At 35.3% G+C, this 23,173-nt stretch overlaps 1 protein-coding gene across 1 annotated transcript; it reads left to right on the top strand.

Annotated features, from left to right (window-relative positions):
- Position 1: 1 nt before the first annotated feature.
- Positions 2–22,961, top strand: Slc25a46 (solute carrier family 25 member 46). Its single transcript, XM_090331510.1, has 8 exons — positions 2–422; positions 2,292–2,334; positions 3,756–3,813; positions 9,224–9,301; positions 11,601–11,701; positions 13,744–13,800; positions 15,950–16,007; positions 19,616–22,961. Exons 1-8 carry the CDS (start codon positions 116–118, stop codon positions 20,192–20,194), a joined length of 1,281 nt encoding a protein of 426 aa, XP_090187636.1. The 5' UTR covers positions 2–115; the 3' UTR covers positions 20,195–22,961.
- The last annotated feature ends 212 nt before the right edge of the window (positions 22,962–23,173 follow it).

Here is a 23,173-nt window from a genome sequence, read left to right as displayed (position 1 = left end):
GACGCGGCCCCCAGCGGCCGTGGAGAGAGGAGCGGTGCGGGCCCCCGAGCGGCCGTGGCCCCCTGTGGTGGTGGGCTGCGGGTGAGCCGGCCTCATCCTGCTCCCTCCCTTTGCGATGCATCCGCGGCGTCCGGATGGATTCGATGGCTTGGGCTACCGGGGCGGTGCCAGGGACGAGCCGGGTTTTGGCGGCCCTTTCCCGGCGCGCTCCTTCAGCTCAGGGTCGGACCTGGGCCACTGGGTGACGACTCCTCCGGATATCCCGGGGAGCCGCAACCTGCACTGGGGCGAGAAGAGCCCGTCCTACGGCGTGCCCTCCACCTCCACCCCGTACGAGGGCCCCGCCGAGGACCCCTTCCCCGGCAGCGGCCCCGGCACCGGCGGCGGCGGCGACGGCGGCGGCGCGCAGGGCCAGAGCAGCGGTGAGGGACGGGGGCCCAGGCCGGGTGGGAGGGGCGGCGCCGCGTCCCGGGGCTTGTGGATCTCGGAAGCCGCGCCCAGGGGTGGGCCTCCCGGGCCCGGCTCCGTCCCGGCGCTCCGCACCGCCGTCCTCCTTTCGTCCTCTGTCTCCCAGAGGGCCTCCTCCTCCTTCTCCCCCTCCCCTTCGCCCGCGCCCTCCCCGGAATCGCCTCCAAAAGGCAATAAATACACAAATAAATAAAATAAAGCCATCTGCCTTAGCTGTGGGGTGCACAGAGCGGATGTTCTTAGGAGTGTTATCTCCCCTCCCCACCCTCGGCCTGAATCGAGAATGGAAGAAATTGAATTGTTTACTGTTGTCTGATTCACTTGGGGAGTCTGAGTTCTCCCCAAGTAATAGATTTTTGGCAGTGTGTTTGGGAAAGAGGCTTGTCAATGCTGGAAGGCTCCAAACTTGGTTTTCTTGACCTGTGAACCATTGTCTTCTTGTCTAGTAGAATGATTGCTAAGAATTTTTACAGGTGTTAAAATTGTGTTAACGCCTAGTACAGTATAGGATACTGTATCTGCCTACCTTACTCTTTTCATTATGGCTATTGCATCAGGTTATTAAGTCCATTTTTGAAAAGCATAAAGTGGCACACAGTTTTCTTTCTGACAATTAGCTAGTTTTCTCGTCCTTGAGTCATATTGACTCCAGGAAAATATTGAAACATTTTTTACAAGTTATGAATTAATTCAGAGGGCATGTATATTTGCTGCCTATTTACGTTCTTATTCATTCTTGGCCAAAATTACGTTTTGATGGTTATTGTGAGAGGCTTATTAACAAAACTAGGTTTCTTTTGCCATATTACCTACTGATTGAGTTTACAAGATAGGCATATGAGAAACTGTCACTATTTACAGTAGCCTACTTAACACTTTACAGGAAGAATGAATGGATTTTTTGTTAATATTCCAACGGATTATGCACACAAAAAGGATAGAGAAGGTAAAAATCTTTGTGTGGCAAAAGAAATTTTGTTTTAGCCTGTATGTCTTGCAAGATGAAGCATACAATCTCCCAAGGAACATGTTTACATAGCTCTTCCTCGCAGAAAATATGAGCATTGCTTCATTTAAAAGTGGAATTGGGACTTGACTGTTGTGATCACTGATATTTAATGTCTAGCTCCCTATTTAGTTCACCATTAAGATTTTATGTTTTGAGGAGAAAGGCTCTAATGGCACATAAACTTTTGCAAGCTGTTAACTGTTACAGTCATACCACCGGTACACTACTAGCTCTCACGTACCTATCATAAAAATTGAACTAAATGTCAACTCTTAAACTCAAACTGGAGATCATAAGGAAGATGTGAGGTGTATTTGCCCATGTAGAAGACTTTTATTTTATTTTGAGATGCTTTACTTGTAACTATTGGATTAATGAAGTTTTTAAATCAGTAACTGAATAATTAATATAGCCTAACTGGACAAGTTTGGGTTTTCAGTCAGAAGGTGAAAACTGATAGTCCTTACTCCAGCGCATACTTGTTAGAGGTAGCCCCTACACTGTCTTTAAAACATTTTTCAAAAAAGTTAGCATTATTAATATGAAAACATGTCTTATAAAAATAAACAAAATTGTTGCTTAGAAACCCGTGACCCACCATATGGAAGTTCATGAACAGTTACCAATTTAAGAAATCTACATCCGTTGTTCACCTCTAAATATCAATTCCCAGAATCACATATTCAAATTATCTTCTTAGCCTTAGCAGAGCTTGATGCTAAGTTTTAACTGATCAGCATGGTAATATAAAAGGGTTTTGTTTGTATTGCAAATCTCATATTGGTTATAAGTAATCTTACTCCTTTTATTTTAGAACAGTTAAATAGATTTGCTGGATTTGGCATTGGACTTGCAAGGTAATGTTTAAAGGTTAAGTTTTTTATTGTTTTCTCTCTTAATTTTTGATCATAAATGGCTGGTATCCTCCTTTAGCTTTGTATTTGGAGCAGCAAACCAAATGTTCTTAAATAGTAGATTGCAAACATTTATTTAAAAATCTACTACGGGCAGAAACTTCAGTTTCATAAATTCAAAGTGATTTTTATCATGCGTGTTGTGGTTACTGACAGAAAAAGCTCAAATATAATCTTATCTCCTTCCTCATCAAGAACGATAATTGTGCCTTGAGCCTTCTCTGAATGTTTGCATGCTACCAGGATACTCTATACCATAGAATGTAGGTTTTTGTCATTAATTAGCACATAGTGAACAGCTTCAATTTTTTTTTTGTTTCTAATGATCATTTTATTTATTTTACTTTAGTACCAATCCTGGGGCTTGAACTTAGAGCCTGGGTACTGTCCCTATGCTTCTTTTGGTCAAGGCTGGCATTCTACCACCTGAGCCATTGTACCAAAAGGCTTTTCTGGGTGGGGGTCAGGGAAGTGATAGTTTATTGGAGGTTAAAGTCTCACAGACTTTTCTGCTTGGGCTGACTTTGAATTGCAATCTTCAGATCTCCGCTTCCTGAATAGCTAGGATTATGGATGTAATCTAGCGCTCAGTTAATGATCATTTTAAGAATAGTCCTCTTAATTATTGGGCTCTTCATTGATTAGCATTTTTACAAATATTAGACATGCATAAGACTTGCATTTTATATCTGAATGACTTTCATTATTTTAAACATTTTAACCAAAAGATCTTATTTGTCTAAGTAAACCTGAGGATGCTAATATCAATATACATAAAATATGCTCCACACTACTAATATTTTCAGCTTCCCTGTACTTAAAACATTCATTTTAAATAGTAACTAACCTACATTTTTTATTATGTGTATGTCTTATGTATCATTGTTAGGACTAAATCCCAAACTGTATCCATTTTATAGGGACTATTTTAAAAGAAATGGTTGATAAACGAAATGGTAATTATCATGATCATTAAAGTTCTACATCTTAAATGCCAAGCACATCAGATTAAAGTTTTTACAGTGAAGATCATGAAGAACAGATGCTTTAGCTAATAGATTTTTTTTTGTAGAACATTTTCTAAAAGAAATGGTATAGCAGGATAAATGATGGGGCATTTCTCATGATAAATACACATAATTCTATTTTTGTCTATAGATATAATATAGGATTATCTCCACTTACCAAATGATATATCTAATTTTCATTTTTATATTGAATTTTATTATTGGTTGAATTATTTGCAAACATTCAATTTTTTAAAATCCTCTGGAATAGTGCATGAGACTTCAGACAATTTCAGATATTCATGTTATAAATAAAATGTATGTATAGACAAATATGCATAAAATGTTCTTCTATAGTCTCTTTACAGAAAATGTACTGGCCCATCCTTGCATTGTTCTACGCCGCCAATGTCAGGTAAATGTAATTTATCTTCTGAGGTGGAAGTGCTGAATTCAGATACGTGGCATGAAATCTTTAATTCTGTGTGAAATATTCCAAAATCTAATGTACTAGGTAGAAGACATTTTTGTCTCAAAACCTCTTTAAAACGTTAAAAATTACTAAAAATCCCAAAGAACAGTGGTTTATCTAGATTTTACCTGTTGATGTAGTGGGAGACAAATGGGGACCATGTCATGAGAAAGGGTATCAATGTTTGTGAAGTTATGCACCTTCTACCTGGTGAATATAATGTAACCCTTCTATTAATCACAAAAATATTATTTTAAAAAAGTAGTAGTTGAACAAGTTTGCACTCCCACCAACAGAATAGTAGCGATCCCTCCTGGCCACATCCCCTCCAGCATCTGTTGTTATTAGATTTCTTTATCCTGGCCATTCTAACTGGAGTGAGCTGGAATCTTAGAGTTGTGTTGATCTGCATTTCTTTTATGGCCAGAGATGTCGAGCATTTCTTCTTGTGTCTATAGGCCATTCTTGTTTCTTCTTCACAGAAGACTCTCTCTAAGTCTTTGGCCCATCTTTTAATGAGATGGTTGTTTCTTTGGAGAGAAGTTTTGGAGTGATTCAATTTTTTGAGCTGTTGATATATTTTTTTGTGGATTCACAGTTTATTTGTAATATTGAAAGTTTGAAGTAAGGTAAATATTCAATAGCAATGAGATAAATACATTATAGTACAAACGTGCCACAGAACACCATCCAGTCATTAAATGAATTCAGTCTATTTTTGTTGACGATAAAATATGGTCATATACAGGTATACATGGAAACACAAAATAAAATATGTATATGTACAGATAAAGATCTTTCAGTTTAGCAATTGTAATTACTTTCCCCAGGGACTGGGAAGAAATATGCCACCATGGAAACAATTCCATAGAAATTAATGGTGACCTCCTTGAAATAAATAAATATGAGCTGAAAGCCAGAATGAAATGGGGACATTATTCCTATACTCATAAGAAACCCGAATTCATTCAGTAACCTAACTGGACTAGTAAAGGAGTTCTCAACGAGAATGCAGTGTGGCTGCCACCTGGAATTCCATCTTGTACAATCTTAGGCTGAGGACATAAGCCACTCTCTTTTATCTTCTGACCTACAATCAAATATCTAGCTTTTATAGTTTATAGTTTACAAAGACATACCTAATTTTTCTCCCCTTATTTTGGCCAGTGTGGGGCTTGAACTCGGCATGGGGATTGTCCCTGAGTTCCTCAGCTCAAGGTTAGCGCTCTACCACTTTGAGCCACAGTGCAGATTCTGGTTTTCTGGTGGTTAATTGGAGATAAAATCTCATGGACTTTCGTGAACAGACTGGCTTTGAACCACCATCCTCAGATTTCAGCCTCCTGAGTAGCTAGGATTACAGGAGTGAGCCACCAGGGCCCAGCAAATATCTAGTTACTAAGCTTGTAACAGTTTTTGAGTCAGAACAGGAAACTAATATAACAAATGACATGAAACCACAAAATGATTTGAATTTCAAAATCATGTCATAATAAATAGGAAATAGATTTAAAATTGAGTATTTTGCTTACTGTGATAAATAATGTTATTAAAAATGTATTCTAGGATAAAATTTCATTTATATTGTCAAAGTAGAATGATATGTTTACATTTGAAATTAATTGCAGAATCAAATTAGTAAATTTTAATAACATATTTCAATTGAAATTAAAGAAATACTTTCAATGGCTGTTGATGTATTTTAAATATGAGGCCTTTCTCCGTTGTATGGTTAGTGAAGACCTTCTCCTACTCTGTAGGCTTTCTAGTTAATTTGCTAACCATGTCCTTTGCCATACAGAAGCTCTGCAGTTTAATGCAGTCCCACTTATCCCGATTTGTTGTGTTTCTTGGTCCTTATTAAGAAAATTTTGACTTGTGCCAAGGAGACCTTAGTGTATCTCCTATTCTTTCTTGTAAAGTTTTCATTGTATTTTCTTTTACCTTGAGGTCTTTGATCCATTTGGAGTTAATCCTGGTGCAGGGTGACAGAGAAGGATCCAACTTTAGTTGTCTGCAGGTGCTTAGCCAGTTTTGCCAGCACCACTTGTTGAAGAGGCTGTCTTTCTTCCATTCTTTTTTTTTTTTTTTTTGCTCCCTTATCAAAGATTAGGTGGCCGTAGGTCTGTAGGTAAATATCTGGGTCCTCAGTTCTATTCCATTGGTCCTCAGTTCTATTCCACTGTTCTTATGCCAGTACCAAGCTGTTATGGTCACTAGCTCAGTATTAGAGTCTAAAGTTTGGTATTGAAATTCCTCCTGTGCTGTTCTTTCTGCTAAGAATTTTTTTTTGCTATATGGGGTCTTTTATTATTCCATATAAAATTTTGGATTGCCTCTTCTATTTCTTTAAAGATATTGATGGGTATTGCGTTGAATTTGTAGCTATCCCTTGGCAAGATTGCATTTTTGTAAGTGCCTTCATTGTAGTAGTTTGCAGCTTATCACATGTGCATCTGAAATCAGTGTCTTGTAGTATGTTATGTTTTCAAAAATATTTATTCACTTATTTATTTTTGTTGATCTTAGAGCTTGAACTTAAGAATCTAGGCACTGTCCCTGAGCTTTTTCTCTCAAGACTAGCACTCTACCACAACTCCTCTTCCTTTTGTTTTATTTTAAAGGAAAGGAGAAAGGAGAATACAGCATTGTGCACATTTCAAAGTTGAAGACAAATGTATTTTCTATTCTTTTCAGGTTATTGTATTTTTTTGATTGCACAAAACTCACTAAATGTTAATTTAGTGGCTACAGTTACATTCATAGGGTAATAAGTACATTACTTCTCATTGTTATCCCCTCCCATGTTTTTCTCTCACTTCCCTACCCCCCACCTACTCCCAATTTGTAAAGTAAGTGATGATTAGTTGCAGGTAATTTGCAGTGTGAACTCTGAAACCACATGAACTTTTTTATACTTTGTTACATAGAACTCCACTCCCAGTTGATTTTCAGTATTTTTATCCTTTTTTTTTGTCTGTCATAGCAGTTGAACATAGGGCCTGGGGATTGTACTTGAGCTCTTTTTTTTTTTTTTTTTTTAAGGCTGCCTTCTACCACTTTGAGCCACAGAGCCACTTCCAGTTTTTGAGTGGTTTTATTGGAGCTAAGAGTCTTGTAGATTTTCTTGCCCAGGCTGGCTTTTAAACCACAATCCTCAGATCTCAGCCTCCTGAGTAGCTAGAATTATAGGCATAAGCCACCTGCACCCAGCTTTCAGTGCAGTGCTTCCCGAATTACTACTTTTGCCCATGTACAATTTCTTTACATTGTTATTTGAATAGTAATATAAAAACAAAAAGTAATTCTGATATAAAATAACTTCCTTATAAATGCAGCTGATCTCAGCAGAAGTCTTTTTAATTCTTTTACTTAGAAATCGTGTGTGTGTGTGTGTGTGTGTGTGTGTGTGTGTGTGTGTGTGTGTGTGTGTAGGTTCTGGGACCTAAACCAGAGGCCTGGGCACTGTCTCTAAGGCTAGTGCTCTACCACTTGAACCCCACTTCTGAGGTTTAGGTGACTAATTGAAAGTAAGAGTCAGAGGCTTTCCCATTCAGGCTGGCTTCGAACAGCAATCTTCAGATCTTAGCCTCATTAGCAGCTAAGATTACAAACACGTTTTTATTAAGAAAGTACTGTCGGGATTTTTAAAAAATCATCAGGCTTGATTTGTTCATTTTCAATAACGTATCTGTCCCAGACATAGTAGCTATAGTTTTCCAGAAGAAATGGTGGTCTGTGAACAGCACAGCCAGTCCAGCTTGCAGTTCCATCACCTAAATGATATGCCCCATGCCATCATTTTTCTCATGGAACATACAGGACATCAGTCAAAACATCATAAAATTAATATATTTTACTTTTTCAAGTACATTCTTTTAAATTTTATTTTTAAATTTTCATGTATTCGTTGTACAAAGAAGTTTTGTTGTATGAAGTTTCCTTGTGATATGTCTGTATATACACACAATGACCCCCTAGCCAGAATACCCCATTTTATTCCTCTTCATCCCTATTTCTCTTTTTTGAAACACTTTCAATAGGAATAAGTTTCATCATTCTGTTTTCATACAGATGGATAGATAGATGGTATTACTTCGACTATGGTCATTGTCCCCTATACATTCTCCCTTTGCCTTCCTACCTCCCCCTAGTGTTTACTCAAGTAGAACCAATTTTACATTTCTGTCATTCATTTTAAAGGCTAGATTTCACATATAAGGGACATGTGATACTTATCTTTTTCAGGTTAGGTTATTTTTTAACAGTTGCCAATTCCATCTGTTTTCTTGCAAACATAATTTTCTTCATTTAAGACTAAGTAGTACTCCGTTGTATATTTGTACCATAATTTATTTACCCACTGATCAATTTATATATCCAAAGAAATGCAAGTCTATATGCAGTTGAAAGGTGCACACCCACCCTGAAAGCAGCGCCCTATTCACAATAATAAAAACATGGAATCAGGTTAGGTGCCTATCCCAAGGACATTTAAGCAAATGTTGTTGTTTTCCATTATTGTGTGGATTGGAGAATATAAGAGACTTAAAACACAACTGGATACTCCTGCCTCACTTCCAGGTGAAGAGTCAACCGTTTGAATCACCACTGATTTTGTACCAGTAGGGACTCTAAGTACAGTGAAAAAGCAGATGGATCCTTGGTATTACTAAGACAATAATTTTGAACTTGTCAGAAAATCTTCCATTCAGGACATTGAGCCATTGAAGGTAGAGGTCTATGCTGTAGGGAATGCCAAATGATAATACATATGTAGCTTACATTCTTTGAAAAATAGTTTTGCTTATAATAGTTTATTGTTAGGGTTTGAGCAATATAGATAAGTATAAATTAATTTACATTTAGTAGTGAAAAATGAGTATCTATAGAAAATGAGCAGTAAAACACTGAGTATATGTGTCCCAGAAGAATGTCGTATAGATGTGTATATTTTATTGCGCTATTACATGATCTAGTGTATATCATTCTGATCCCTTGCATGATTGTATGTCTTATCCCATACTTGCAATCTATAGTATGAAAAGCTATACCCCAAATGCAGATAAGTAGGAGATGTATTTTTCTAGTGTTAAAAATGCAAGTGCTATATAAAGCTCTATTGTATAGTCTTTATTACTGTGTACATTGCACAGTAGTATTATATTCATATTACCAGGTATGCTGCACTTTTAATGTGTCATTTAAACATTTTCTAAAGTAATGTTTCTATGTATACTTTATTTGGGTTTTGAACTTAATTTCTGTTTATGCTATAACTCCACTCCATAGTTTTCATGGAATTTTTCTTCCTTAACAAACAAGAGGAAACAATGTAAACTCTTTTTTACAGGTGAATTACCATGCTGATCATTATCATCTCACTCCATTTACAATCATCAACATTATGTACAACTTCAACAAAACTCAGGTAAGAATTAGTTTACAAATCCTGTTAAGGCTATTGTATGTTACTTCTACTCGATACGAATATGCATACCTGTATCTAGTTCCTCAAGTGGCTGAAGTCTAGATAATTATGGTTTAAGGCAGCACTGGCAGAGAAGTTCCCAAAACTTTATGTCCAAAATAATTAGCAAGCACTTGGTTTAAAGTGTTGCCCAAGTGGTGGAGCACTAGCTGAGTAAGGAAATAAACTCAAGACCCTTAATTCAAACTCCCAAACTGCCCAAAGAAGAACAGCAACAAAGATTGTATATTTGGGCTGGGTGATCAGTGGCTTTTTAATTTGCTAACGTAATGGTAGAGCTCATCGTGTTATCATTATGAATGTTCCAAATTTTTACTTAACTGACAGTAGAAATACAAAGCAATGCTCAAACTTAGCACCAGGTTTTCACTATGAAGAGACATGTAACTTATTCTCAAAACTTTGAGAAGATGATACAGTAAGATGCAGTATTAGAAGTATAAAATGCTGTCAGAATGTAAAAGAGAAATACTTTATCCAAACTGGAATCTAATACACAGAATGGTTGAGGAAAACTTTGGGGGAAGGTACATCAAATTGTGTACCTATTATCAAGAAGCTGCTCCTTTTTTTCTTCTTCTTAACATAATGCATTAGTTGAACAGGAAGAGGAATTTTATTGTTTAAACACAAAAGAAAATGAGAGATTGTAATGTTTTGGATTGGAATTATTGGCAGTACAATAGGAACTTAGAACAGAAATGAAGAAAAACCTAGAAACGTAAGGAAAATTCTGAAGTTAACCACACTGGATCTTAAAAAGCTGCATTTTTTAGCAATTTTGAACAAAGTTAGATTGTGTGGCAGTATCCATGCAAAATTTTAAGTGTGCATGACCTTTGATTTATTAATTTATCTTGGAACTTTTTTCACATAATGGTGCATATGTTCAAAAATGTATATGCAAAGATGTCATTGTGTATGCATAATAATAAAATAGAAGATTATGACATATATATCAACAGGCCAGTAAAATACTGCATTAATTTTACATGGTGATGTATCACATAACTTTTAAAAGTAAAAACGTACTTTGTATGTACTGTCATGGAATAATCTGAGGGGTTTTTTTCATAGTTAGACCTATTAAAATGAACAAAATGAATCAAGAACATTTCTGTGTTTTCACATATGAACACAGTAAATCAGAACAATACTGCTAGGGACTGAGATCAGAAGAAATCAAACTCCTCCTGAGACTATTTATTTAATTGCAATGCTTTTTTCTTAAACTAATATGAAGATAAATATTACTAATACTACTGATGGTACTGTGGAAATCTCAGGATGAGAAATAATGAGATGAATGTAATATTTGTAGGCAAAATAGTTCAGGAATGGAGGAGAAAAAGGAAGTCTTTGTGAAAGACTTAGCCAAATTTGTAGGACTTGGTAATTGATTGTAAGAGTATGGATGGTTATGATTTAGACACTAGGATAATGTAGCTGCTATCTAGGAAGATCAGCAACACAGCAGAAAAGACTTGTGGGGAATGGATATGATTGAGATGTTATAGATATGTGAATTTTGAAAGACCTATATAGCATCTAAACAGCAAGCCTAATAGGGAGTTTTGAAAAAATATATATGTATAATTAATATACAGTACATTATATGCATATGCTGTATATTCTAATCTGTAATTATACAATATATACATTTATATAAATATATGACAAAATATCTTCAATACTCCCTATTAGTCCCTATAATATTACATAACATGTAACATACATGAGAGGTATTTAATAAATTGATTATTAGGGATTTAATTAATTAAAGTGTTGATCTTTTTGTTGTTGTTGGCTGTGGGGCTTGAACTCAGGGCCTGTGCCCTATCCCTGAGCTTTTTTTGCCCAAGGCTTTTTCCCTGACTTTGAGCCACAGTGCCACTTCCAGTTTTTGATAGTTAATTGGAGATAGGTGTGTCAGGAACTTTCAAGCCTGAACTGGCTTTGAACTATAATCTTCAGCTTTTAGCCTTCTTTAGTAAGTAGGATTATAGGAGTGAGCCACCAGTTTTCAGCTTGGAGTGCTTATCTAGACTTAAGTATAGGCCACCTAACATTAAAATGTTTAGTTATAGTTAATAATAAGACTCTTAGAAGAAAAAAATCTGTTGGATTTCCATGGAAAAACACTTGAAGGTATGGAATCAATATTAAGTTTTATTGCAGTCTCCTTTTATTTTTCATATTTAGAAATTAATAGGTACAACCCTAAATTTCTTCATTTCAGGGACCAAGATCCCTATGGAAAGGAATGGGAAGTACATTTATTGTCCAGGGTGTCACACTTGGAGCAGAAGGTTTAATTAGTGAATTTACATCTTTGCCAAGGTACTTGTGTCATTTTCTTACCATTAAATTTTTATAAGATACCAAAGCTTCTGAAAATATCATGTTGAATTAGTGTATAACTCAAAAACTGCTTCTTGTTCTAATATCTATTGATATCTGTGTTTCAGCTCCTGCCATATGGCAGCTACTGCTAGCTGAGGGATAAATAGGAGTGTGTGGGCTACTTCTATTTGTCATATAATACATTATATGATTTGTGCTTCAATTAAACCTGGAGTTATTGTCAAACATTTCAAGAGCTACCAGAAATCTCAACCTGAAAGTTATGAACCCTTTTTAATCCTATTTCTCATTTATGTTACAAGGATGACAGAGTCATGGTGACAATTGCAAATCATTCATATAAAGCACCTTGCAGTGTCTATTATGTATTAGGGGCTCAAAAAATAACCCAAACTAACAATAGGATTTAATATATATTATATATATATATATAAGGTCACTGTTATAAAGCTATTTTGGGAACTAGCAGTAATACAAAAGGATGTGTTATTATGCATTAGAGTTACATTAGATCCTTAGTATTTATGAGTACATGGTTTCAAGGAGATTTTGTATAGAAGACGTGCTATACAGCGTTGTTTTTTGTTGTTGTTGGTTTTGTTTTGGTTTTTTTGTCGCTCATGGGTCTTGAATTCTGGGCCTGGTTGCTGTCCCTGAGCTCTTCAGCTCAAGGCTATTGCTCTACCACTTGAGCCACAGCACCACTTCTGGTTTTCTGGTAGATTGGAGATAAGAGTCTCATGGACATTTGTATGCCCAGGCTGGCTTTGAACCACAATCCTCAGATCTCTTATGGTGGCCTAATTTACAAAATTAAGGGCAGGGAAAATACATTCTTCATATCAAACAATAATACCAACCATCACACAGGACTGGTTGATAGCTTCTGCCAGTCAACTAATCTGCATAATATACACAGAATTATGATTTTTTCACTTCAAAATTTTTTATTTTAAAACTTGTTTGCATATTAAATCTGTAATAAGACAGGCTTTCAATTTCTTATTTTTTAACACTGTGTTCCATTTTTTTTCCTCAATCCTGTTTTCCTTTCATTCTCCCATTCATGCTTTTTTTTTTTTTAATTCTCTGGGTAATGTATAGGGGGGTTACAGTTACATTTGTCAGGTAGTGGGTGCATTACTTCTCGAACATTGATATCCCTTCTCATATTCCAATATGCTTTTTTGGGGGAAGAGGGTGGGAGGGTCAGTCATGGGACTTGGGCCTGGGCATTGTCCTTGAGCTGAAGAGCTCAAGGATACCACCCTACCCACTGAGCCACAACACCACTTCTGATTTTCTGGTGATTAATTGATTAATTGGAGATAAGAGTCTCACTGGCTTTGTTAGTGCCAGGGCTGGCTTTGAACCACAATCCTTAGCTCTCAGCCTGTTGAGTAGCTAGGATTACAGGTATGAGCCACCACACCCAGCTCATGCTTTTTAAAACTTTTTATGTTTCTTCCCTTAATTTCACCTCAGGTTGGTCTGATAGTTATAACTCTTTCTTTTATTAGCACATACAGAAATGCCCTTTGTTTCAATTCATCAGTTGCTGAAATACGTTCCAGAAAGGACAGCTTTCACTATTAGAATATGTTTTTCAAAAGGTCTTGGGTGTGGCTCAATTGGAACACCTGCCTAGCAAACTTCAGTAACTCCAAAAAATATTAAAAGTTAATTTCTTCTACATATTAAAAAGTAAAAATTGATTATGGTTTCTTAAAATTAAATTAGTTTAAGAATAATTTAAATAACATGAATGTCAGTTTTATTTAAATTTATTCTTTTTTTTTTTTTTTTTGCCAGTCCTGGGCTTGAGCTCAGGGCCTGAGCAATGTCCTTAGACTTTCTCAGGGCTAGAGCTCTACCACTTGAGCCTCAGCACTACTTCCGGCTTTTTTATATGTATGTGGTACCAAGGAATCGAACCCGGGTCTTCATGCATGCTAGGCAAGCACTTTAACCACTAGGCCAAACTCCCGGCCCTATTTAAATTTATTCTTATGTTTTAGGGAGATTGCACATAAATGGAATCCTAAACAAATATGTGAACATCTTATACTGAAATCGTAAGTATTAACTTTATTAGAAAGTCCCATTTTTATTGGAAATTTCTATTAGTTGTGTAGTGTTAGCACAGAAAAATATTAATGAACAGTAAACGTACATCAATGAAATATTTGTGGGAATAGAGCTTTAAAGAATAAGTAACAAGAGTTTAGCAATGAATCCTTAATACTTGGGATCTGTAAAGTCATTTTCATTAAGTTTGAATTTGTGGGAGTAACACATATTTTCCTTTGTTCTTTAGAAATCAACACGCATTTTCAGTTCATTTAGCTTCAGATTTTAACAACATTGTTATGACAGATTGAATATCCCAAATCTTAAAACCTAAAATTTTAAGTGCCTCAAAATTTAAAATTTTTAAGTACTATTATGGCACTACAATGGTCATGATTTTCTACTGCCTAGCCCATTTAACAGATCAGAGTCAAAATGCAGGCACACAAAAGTAAGAGTGCAAATTATTTTCAGACTATATTTGTAAATTTAGATTTACTTATGTCTAGATTTGAACTCCATCCCAAAGCTATCTATATTATGTACATGCAAGGATATGGAGTTTGAAAATAAATGCAAAGTCTGAAATGTATATACGATCCTAAAAAGCTTGACAAGAGGTATTGAATGTGTATTTTATTCTTAAGCAGAGATACATATGTATTTGTTTAAACACAAACCTGTAATTTCAGGAAAAATGTAGTCCTAAAGGCATTATTTTTAAAAGCTACCATCTTCCCGCCCGCCCCCCCAGTCCTGGGGCTTGAACTCAGGGCCTGGGCACTGTCCTTGAGCTTTCTCAAGGCAGGCATTCTACCACTTGAGCCACATCACCATTTCTGGCTTTTTCTGTGCATGTGGTACAGGAATTGAACCCAGGGATTCGTGCATGCTGGGCAACCACTCTACTGCTAGGCTAAACTCCCAGCACCCTGTAGATTAGAATTTCATTCCTTTAAAAAAAATTTTTTTGATGATTTTGAGTTGAAAATCCCTGAGCTTACTGGCTCCTTTCATAGAGCATACCGGCACAGTATCACTTATCCATGTTCCATACACTTTGAAAACCACTAACCAGGATCTGGCCCCTAAGGGTTATGTAAGTCCCACATTGATATGTGGCCATATTTTGCAGATTTGCAAAATAACTTTGTGTTGATGATAGAAAGCAACTCTGCAAAACTGTGTAGTATTTTTTTAATAGTAAAAGGGGACTTTACTTTCATTGAAGGTAGCTAATGGGAAGTCTAGGGAAAGACAGTGATGACAGGATTAGACCAGAAAGCATACATAGTCAAACATGGCTAAAAAGCAGGCTATGGATTATAATGTCATACTAAACCTTTTAGTTATATATGACTAGATGTCTAAACTTTGAGTCAAGTGATCCTATATTATGTTAGTCTGAAATAAAATTTACATTCTTTACAGGGTTTACCGGTGTTGTTGATTTTAAAAAATTTTTAACCTCAATTTAATAAAGCACCCTTGTTGCAGGGTTTTGAGGTTAAAATCTGTAAGATAACAAACAGTTAAAAACTTTGAAAAGATCATTCCACCTTAAGCAAAAATTATGCTGATAATTAAACCAATATTTTTTGTTTTATTTTGTTTTGTTTATATATATTTGTAATTAATAGAAGGGCTACATTGTATTCACCAGATAGAAGGTGCAGTACTTCACATACATTGATACCTTTTCTCATGTTTTGGTCCCCATTTCCCTCCTCCCACCCCCACCCCTCATCTTGTTTTCCCCCCTTCCCTATCCGATTTCAAATAACCAAATAAGCATATATACAATATATCAGATAACAAGGTGAAATACTGTAACAATATGAGATAGCTAAGGGACAGCAAAAGAGATGAGAGATAACATAGTACATTAAGGACAACAATCACTCATTATATGGCTTTTGTTTCTATATCCTGGAGGTCCTTTCATTTAGGGTCATATTATATGGCCTTATGTAGCTAGGTTTTGTTCTATTGTAAATTTCTGCTAGGAGAGCCCAAGGTTTCTACTGATTATGACAAATGAGGAAAACCATTGAGCTCTATGTTCCTTTGAGTCTGGTAAAGCAATATTTGTAAATTTAATTTAAGTAATCGTCTTATTTTTGCATACCGATTAATTCTTTTTAATTTCTACAGCCTAACTTACATAGTGGCAATGCCTTTTTATTCAGCAAGCCTAATTGAAACAGTACAGGTGAGCTATTTCCTTGTTTTCATTCCTTAAGATGAAGCTCTGAGGGATAGTCAAAATTGTTTAAACACAAAAATTTTCTTGAGTTCCATCGCAACTTAGGTCACACTTACGGTTTTAATTGATTTTCTTCATTCCATAGGCAAGTATACTGTTTTTAAACATCTCAGAACTCAGCCTATGACTTGCTCTGAATAGAAAGAATATAAACTTTGCCCTACTTATAACTCAGGTGATTCTGGTTTGTCATGGATTGGTACATTAATATTTATATAAGTATATGAATAATCATAAGCATAGAGGTTATATGGTCCCCATATGTAGTTTACATTCTTCTTAAATATGCCTTCTGAGGAACATTTAATACTATTGACGTGATACATCCTACAAAATTTCAATTTTCTATTCTCATTTTAAATTGTTTGCTTGTTTTATTATTTCTGACCACATGGGGGCACTTGAAGTACATTGGATTAAATGTCATATGCTTTTTCACCTAAAACTGATATGAATGTAATTTAACTAAACTCATACACAAAAAACAACTGATCACACACCTGGCTTCTAGTTCCAATATCAGTTACTGGTATTACTGTTTCTTCAGTGTCTTTGAGTGTCCTCATCCTTGACCCCTCTCTTTAATGCACAAGTCTACCAGTAATACCTGTTGTCTGGTTTAAAGGCAAAATTGAACTAGTTCAGTTGCATTACTTAGCTGTAGTTGAAACCACCATCATTTCTGTACTGGATACTTGAAATGAGGTAAAAATCATACTAAAGTTTGAACTCAAGGCCTCTCAATTGCTATACTAGTGCTCTACCGCTTGAATCATGCCTCTAGCTCTGTTATTGGTTATTTTTGATAAAGGGTCTCTTGCCCTCAACCTCTGGAGTACCTAGGTTTGTGGGTATGAGCCATGGGCACTGAGCAATAAAATTAAATATGTATGTATGTATGTATATATTATGTATATGTATACTTAAATATATACTTATATATACATATTATATATACATATATATGACAATAATAATCTCAGCACCTTGCACTTCCTAGGCAGTAATTCTCTGCTGTGCTTTTTCTATCCTTTGCATAATTGCCAATACTATTTCAAAACAAAGACATTGTGTCTGCCTTCTAAATAAAGCCAAGTAGTTATTCCCCATCTGACTGGAAGCCAGTCAATATTCAGTGGTCTATAAAGCATGGTTTATCTTTTTTTATCCTCTTCTACAATCAGCAAGGCAGTAACCATTTAGGTGATCCTTTTTCCTTCTTTTTTTTGTGGTATAATACAATTTATTTTCACTAGTGAGTGGCACAAATGAGAAATGCAAAGGAGGTGTTTCAAGTACAACAAAGTAATTTTTCACAGGTGAGAATAAATTGTATTATTCCAGTGTCCAACACAATGCATTCTATAAACCTTAACATTTCAGAGAGTTACTAATGTCTGCTTTATGGTCTGAAAAACGTAGAGTTTTCCATTTTTGAATAGTGAGGGGAAAACTGGTGGAAGTGGGAGAGAGTGTCCAGTACTGTGTTAGTGTTTTGAATGGTAGTTACCTGATGTCCAGGCAGCTAAAAAATCATGACTATGCTAAGAAATTCAATTTATCAGTAAGTCCTTGACTTAGAGTACTAAGCATATTAGACCTGTGGGTGTGGCTTCAGATGCAGGACTATTCATCTCTAGGTATAGAAATGATTAAAAAGAATGGCAGCTCTGAATAAAATAATAGACTTTTTAGTTAACATCATCTATATAATGAATATGCATTTAGATATCTAATTTTTGGGTCAAAGATGACTTTAAAATGGGAGAAAAATATGTGCAAAGGGAAATGTAATATAAGAATTACAATGTCTCAAGGAATGAGATGCTGCATTTCCTAAAATGCTTACCCCAAAAGGAGAGAAGGGCAAATACAAGGATCTTTGTAATGCCAGGCTCTGGATATCAGATATAGCCTTTACAATTTTTTTTTTTTTGCCAGTCCTGGGCTTGAGCCTTTACAATTTTTTTTTTTTTGCCAGTCCTGAGCTTGAGCTCAGGACCTAAGCACTGTCCTTGCACCTTCTCAAGGCCAGAGCTCTACCACTTGAGCCTCAGCACCACTTCTGGCTTTTTCCTATGTATGTAGTACCAAGGAATTGAACCCCTGTCTTCATGCATGCTAGGCAGGCACTCTACCACTAGGCCAAACTCCCGGCCCTCCTTTTTCCTTCTTTACCTCTTTTATCTCTATTACAAACTTTCTTATTCTCATCCCCAAGGTGATAAAAATGGTAGGTAATTCAGGTAATTCAAGTGAGACCAACCTTTACTGAGTAACCAATCTTTACTGCTGTTGTTTCATGGAAAAGCTCTGTGCATAAATGATAGTACTAATTTCCATTATTATAGAATGCTAAACTAATGTTTATAATGTCTTAATACTTATTATGTAACCAGTAAATAAAGGAGGCAAAATTTATACCCATGCTTCAGGACTTCAGTGCTATACTGCTGGCCTAATCTTCATGCTATTGTCTCTAAGTGCTGTGAAACTCCTTCACATTGAAAATACCAGATTTTGTGGCTCTCTCTCTCTCTTTCTCCAGCTATCTGCTCTAGTAAGAATACCTTCCATCTTCATTGCTGTCTGTTTTATGGGATTGATTTTGAAAAAAAGAACCCAACGCCTAGATAACAATTGGAGCCTAAAAATGATTGATATTTTGTCAAGAAATTAATTTAAAATACACGTATAGAAGGCCCTTTTAAGTAAAATATTTATTTTTTTACATTTTTTATTATTGTAAAGGTATACAGAGGGGTTATGGTGTAAAAGTCAGATTAAAAAGTACATTTCCTTTTGAACAATGTCATCTCTTCTCTTTCTCCCAGTTTTACCTCCAGTCCCCACCAACAAATTATATAGTTCATTTTCAACATGATATTTAATGACTATCACTGCTACATTTTTTCACCATTTGTCCTACCATTTCTATGCCCTCTTTTATCCTTCCCAAAATAGATAAATGTACAAATAAGACAAAAGGAAAAGAAAACAAAAACAGCAGTGAAGATAAAACGTTTCTATTTTTTGAAGTTATTTGGATAATTATTATTTTATATGGTCAGATGCCTAATTTCATATGATTATATGCCTTTGTGACCCTCTCCTAAGAATATCTTTTTTTGGTCTTTGTGTGTGACACCTGCATAATTTATCATGTAGTAATATATTTTTTTTATTTTTACCATCTAATGTGTTTATGGCTTTATAGATATATTCTAGTTACCACAAATGAGGGAAATGATACAACCTGTTTCTTTGGGTCTAGCTTACTCTGCTTAATACAATTTTTTCCAGGTCTTTCTATTTCCTTACAAATGGTACAGTATCATTCTTGTTGGTGGATGAGTAGAATTCCATTGTGTGTGTGTGTGTGTATCACATTTTCTTGAACCATTTGTCCACTGAGGGGCATCTGGGTTGATTCCATTATCTTGCCTGTAGTAAACAGTGCTGCAGTGAATATGATTGTACTGTTTGCTTTAGTGTGGTTTTGGTTTTTGTGGCAATTTTTAAAAAATTGTTTGACTTCATTCTTTTTATTTCAGAGTGAGATAATTCGAGAAAATGCTAGCATACTGGAATGTATTAGAGAAGGAATCGGAAGAGTTCTAGGCCTGGGAGTGCCTCATAGCAAGCGACTCCTTCCACTCCATTCCTTGATCTTCCCTACCGTGCTGCATGGAGTTCTTCATTACATCATCAGCACAGTCATTCAGAAGTTTGTCCTACTAATTTTAAAGAGAAAGACTTACAATAGCCACCTAGCTGAAAGCGGTTGCCCCGTACAGTGTATACTGGAAGCTTATTTTCCAGAACTCATTGCTAACTTTGTTGCCAGTCTTTGCTCTGATGTAATACTTTACCCACTGGAAACAGTTTTGCACCGCCTTCACATTCAAGGAACACGCACAATAATTGACAACACAGACCTTGGCTATGAAGTGCTTCCAATTAATACACAATATGAGGGAATGAGAGACTGTATCAGTACCATAAAGCAAGAGGAAGGAGTGCTTGGTTTTTATAAAGGGTTTGGTGCTGTTATGGTACAGTATACACTGCATGCAGTTATCCTACAGGTTACCAAAATTATTTACACTGCACTTCTTCAGAATACCGCTTGAGATTTAGGTTCTATCACTGCTTAGTCGAGAAAACATAATGTGGATAATTTGCTATGAAATTATGAGGGATAAAAGCAACACACTGAGTCAAAACCATGGATTGGAAAGGGAAGCTGGTAGACAAAGCCCAAGCTGATTAATTGACTTTTCATTTCTTTTGAAGTATACCTATATATTTTGGATCAAAATGATTCCAAAGTTCAAAACTCAATAAAGACAAGACTGTGAAAGAATTAAATTTTAATGTAGCACTCATGCTAAAGTAAAATTGTTGCTGGAAAAAAGCAAAAATATCATCATTAAATATAAAATGAAATTTCACTGAATTCAATCTATTCTACCTGGCCATAATGATTGTTATATTGATTTTTACCTTCTAGATTGATTTTGGTATGTGATCCTCAATACAGTATAGAAGCAGGAGGCCTTTCCTTTAAACAAGTAAATGATGTCATCCCTGGGGGAAAAAAATCTAAGGATTACATCTGGCAAACTGTTAGCAGGAATCAAAGAAGTTTAAATTGTCCCAATAGAGCTGTTTTAATGGCTTGTATATATGTATTATATAAAGCCAATTGTGTGCACAAATAAAACTTGGAATTCTGTACTTGTAGATAAACATTGCATAAAAAGAAATCATCTGCTTTACATTAGAGTAAATAACAAAAGCCAAGATGCCTGAATGATTTAAATCAAATATAGTATACTTGTCCACATCCAGACTCAGCATTTCAGTGTCAGCAACTTATTTGTCATACATTTGTGCAATTTTGTTTGCTTAGCTAGTAATGTAACATGTCAGACTACTTTTAGAGCCACTCTTAAGAAAGTAATCATGACAACTATTACTGTTTCCATACTTACAAATTTGTGTACTTAAACAAGCCTTACTTGCCTTTCATTTCTGAATGACTTATCTTAGAGGAGACAAAATTAAATTTCACCTGGAAATTTGTGTTTCTTGCTTTCTATAATAGTCATCATTAAATAGTGGCTGCGATTTTTTTTTCCTTTCAATTTTGCCTACAGTTTTATTCTCCAAACTAGGTATGCTTACAAAAAAAAGAGCAAGATACTATATCACTTTTTATTTTTTAAAAATTAACTGTTTGGATGGATACTAAAGAAAATATACAGACATTTTAAGAAAGTTGTGTTCTATTGGGGCCAAGGGAATACATTTCAATAAATGAGTCCCCACTCCACCCCCCCCAAAAAAAAGAATTGTTAGTTTAATATTTTTTATTCCTAAATTACATTTGGTAGATAAAATCTTGTTCAACTCAGTGAAATGATATGCATCAGAATGATCCGAACTTAAATGCTTTACAGTTTCATTTCTTCCTGAGCATGATCACAGCTTTACAAGCCATTCAGCACTCTGAAGGGTAGTAACCCCATCAGCACCATTTTACGAGTGCACAGAAGCTGAAGTGTATGTTATTTGCTAAGTGTCACCAAAGAGTGTTACATTTGTGACCAATAGTGCTGAGCAGTGATGTCCAGAGATGTAAAACGATAGATAAGTGGCAATAGTTTGTGATCAAGAGTGCTGAAATAAGAAAGTAACACCCAGAGGTGTGAAATGATACATCAGTAGCAACTCTCACAGCCATCTTATCACTGTGTTTAATGAAGTACATGTTTCCTACTTTTAAGTTTAAATTGCACTGGGAGGAAAAATAAATGCTACTGATCACATTTTGTATTTCATGGTTGATCTTTTAGAATGTGTTTTACTTTGTCTAATGTATGAGACTTTAAGTTTTTTTGCATTTGAACTATTGTGTAATATTTTAGATATTTACAATAATCTTCTTAAAAGCCTTATTTTAATTTTAATTAAGGTGGCTTCAGAGAAATACCAAAGCGGAAATTTTCAATTTAAAAAAAACAAAAAACTAGAAAAACCTGAGTGAAATCAAGTAGGTGCTGGTGAAACTTTTCAGTGAAAATCCTTCAGCTAGCTAAAATTTAGATATTTCAAAATTGTTTCAAGATTACACAATTACATTATTAGCATAAATACAGTTACATGGTTTTGTTTGGAATCATAAGATTAATGGGCTTAATGACGTGAAATTTTTTTTAATTTGGAAAAAATTCAAATTAACATGAAAACTAAAATTGAAAAGTGTTAAGTAAAACAAATTATTGATTTTCCAAATTGAATATAATGTTTGAAAGTCAAGCACTTAATAATTTAGCCAGCAAAACATTTTTCAATGAATTTAGAAAGTAAAAACAATCATCAGATATACATTTTCCCTTTTAAAAATTATTTCTCTTTAGTATGGATGCCACAACTTTAATATACATAGGATATATTTCTTAGAGCAATATTAGATGAGAAAATATTTTTATAATTTAGTAAAATTAATAGCATTATGGATATGATTTTATTAGTATTTCCATAGGTAGTGGTCCTCCTATATTACAGTATTTTGGCCATGGGGTTTGTGATGTGTTTGCCTTACATTGTAGGTTTCTTAGTTTGAATATAATAGACTGAAAGTCATTGAATTAAAAAATTGGTTAAAATTAACCTATATTTTGTCAGTATATGAATTGATTTACTAAATTGTGTATATAGTGTTTGCTCAGATTTCCTCAATTTTGTTGTGGGCTTTTTAAGAATACTAATAAAGTTATTTATTCAAGACTAGATATCTAGATATAAAATGGTAAAAGCAAGCAGATGTGTAGAGTAATAGATGTGAGTACTTGTAGCCACTACTTTTAGAAATAAAACTGGAAAAATAAAGCATCTTTGGGGGAAGAGTCTCTGCTGGGTTTGAAATTGAGGTTTCTTATTTGCTGGCTGTGCTCTAGTGTTTGGCCATGCCTCTCCCTTCCCCCTCCCCCCCCCCCACCGTTGTTTTTCTCTCACTGCTTATTTTTGAAATTGGGTTTTGCTTCCTACCCAGTCACTTGGACTAGGTTCGTCCTATTTTAGGCTTCCGGTTGTAGCTCAATGCT

Source organism: Megascapheus bottae, chromosome 4 (genome assembly GCF_031878675.1).
Source record: "Megascapheus bottae isolate mThoBot1 chromosome 4, mThoBot2.hap1, whole genome shotgun sequence".
Lineage (NCBI taxonomy): Eukaryota > Metazoa > Chordata > Mammalia > Rodentia > Geomyidae > Megascapheus > Megascapheus bottae.
This window is presented reverse-complemented; position numbering and strand designations above follow the sequence as displayed.

Bases quoted from the DNA above. Each gene is read 5' to 3' on its own strand.
- Slc25a46 (XM_090331510.1), top strand. From the start codon at position 116: ATGCATCCGCGGCGTCCGGATGGATTCGATGGCTTGGGCTACCGGGGC. The intron at 9,302-11,600 runs GTAAGAATTAGT...TCTTCATTTCAG, and splicing joins ACAACTTCAACAAAACTCAG to GGACCAAGATCCCTATGGAA. The intron at 13,801-15,949 runs GTAAGTATTAAC...TAATTTCTACAG, and splicing joins GAACATCTTATACTGAAATC to CCTAACTTACATAGTGGCAA.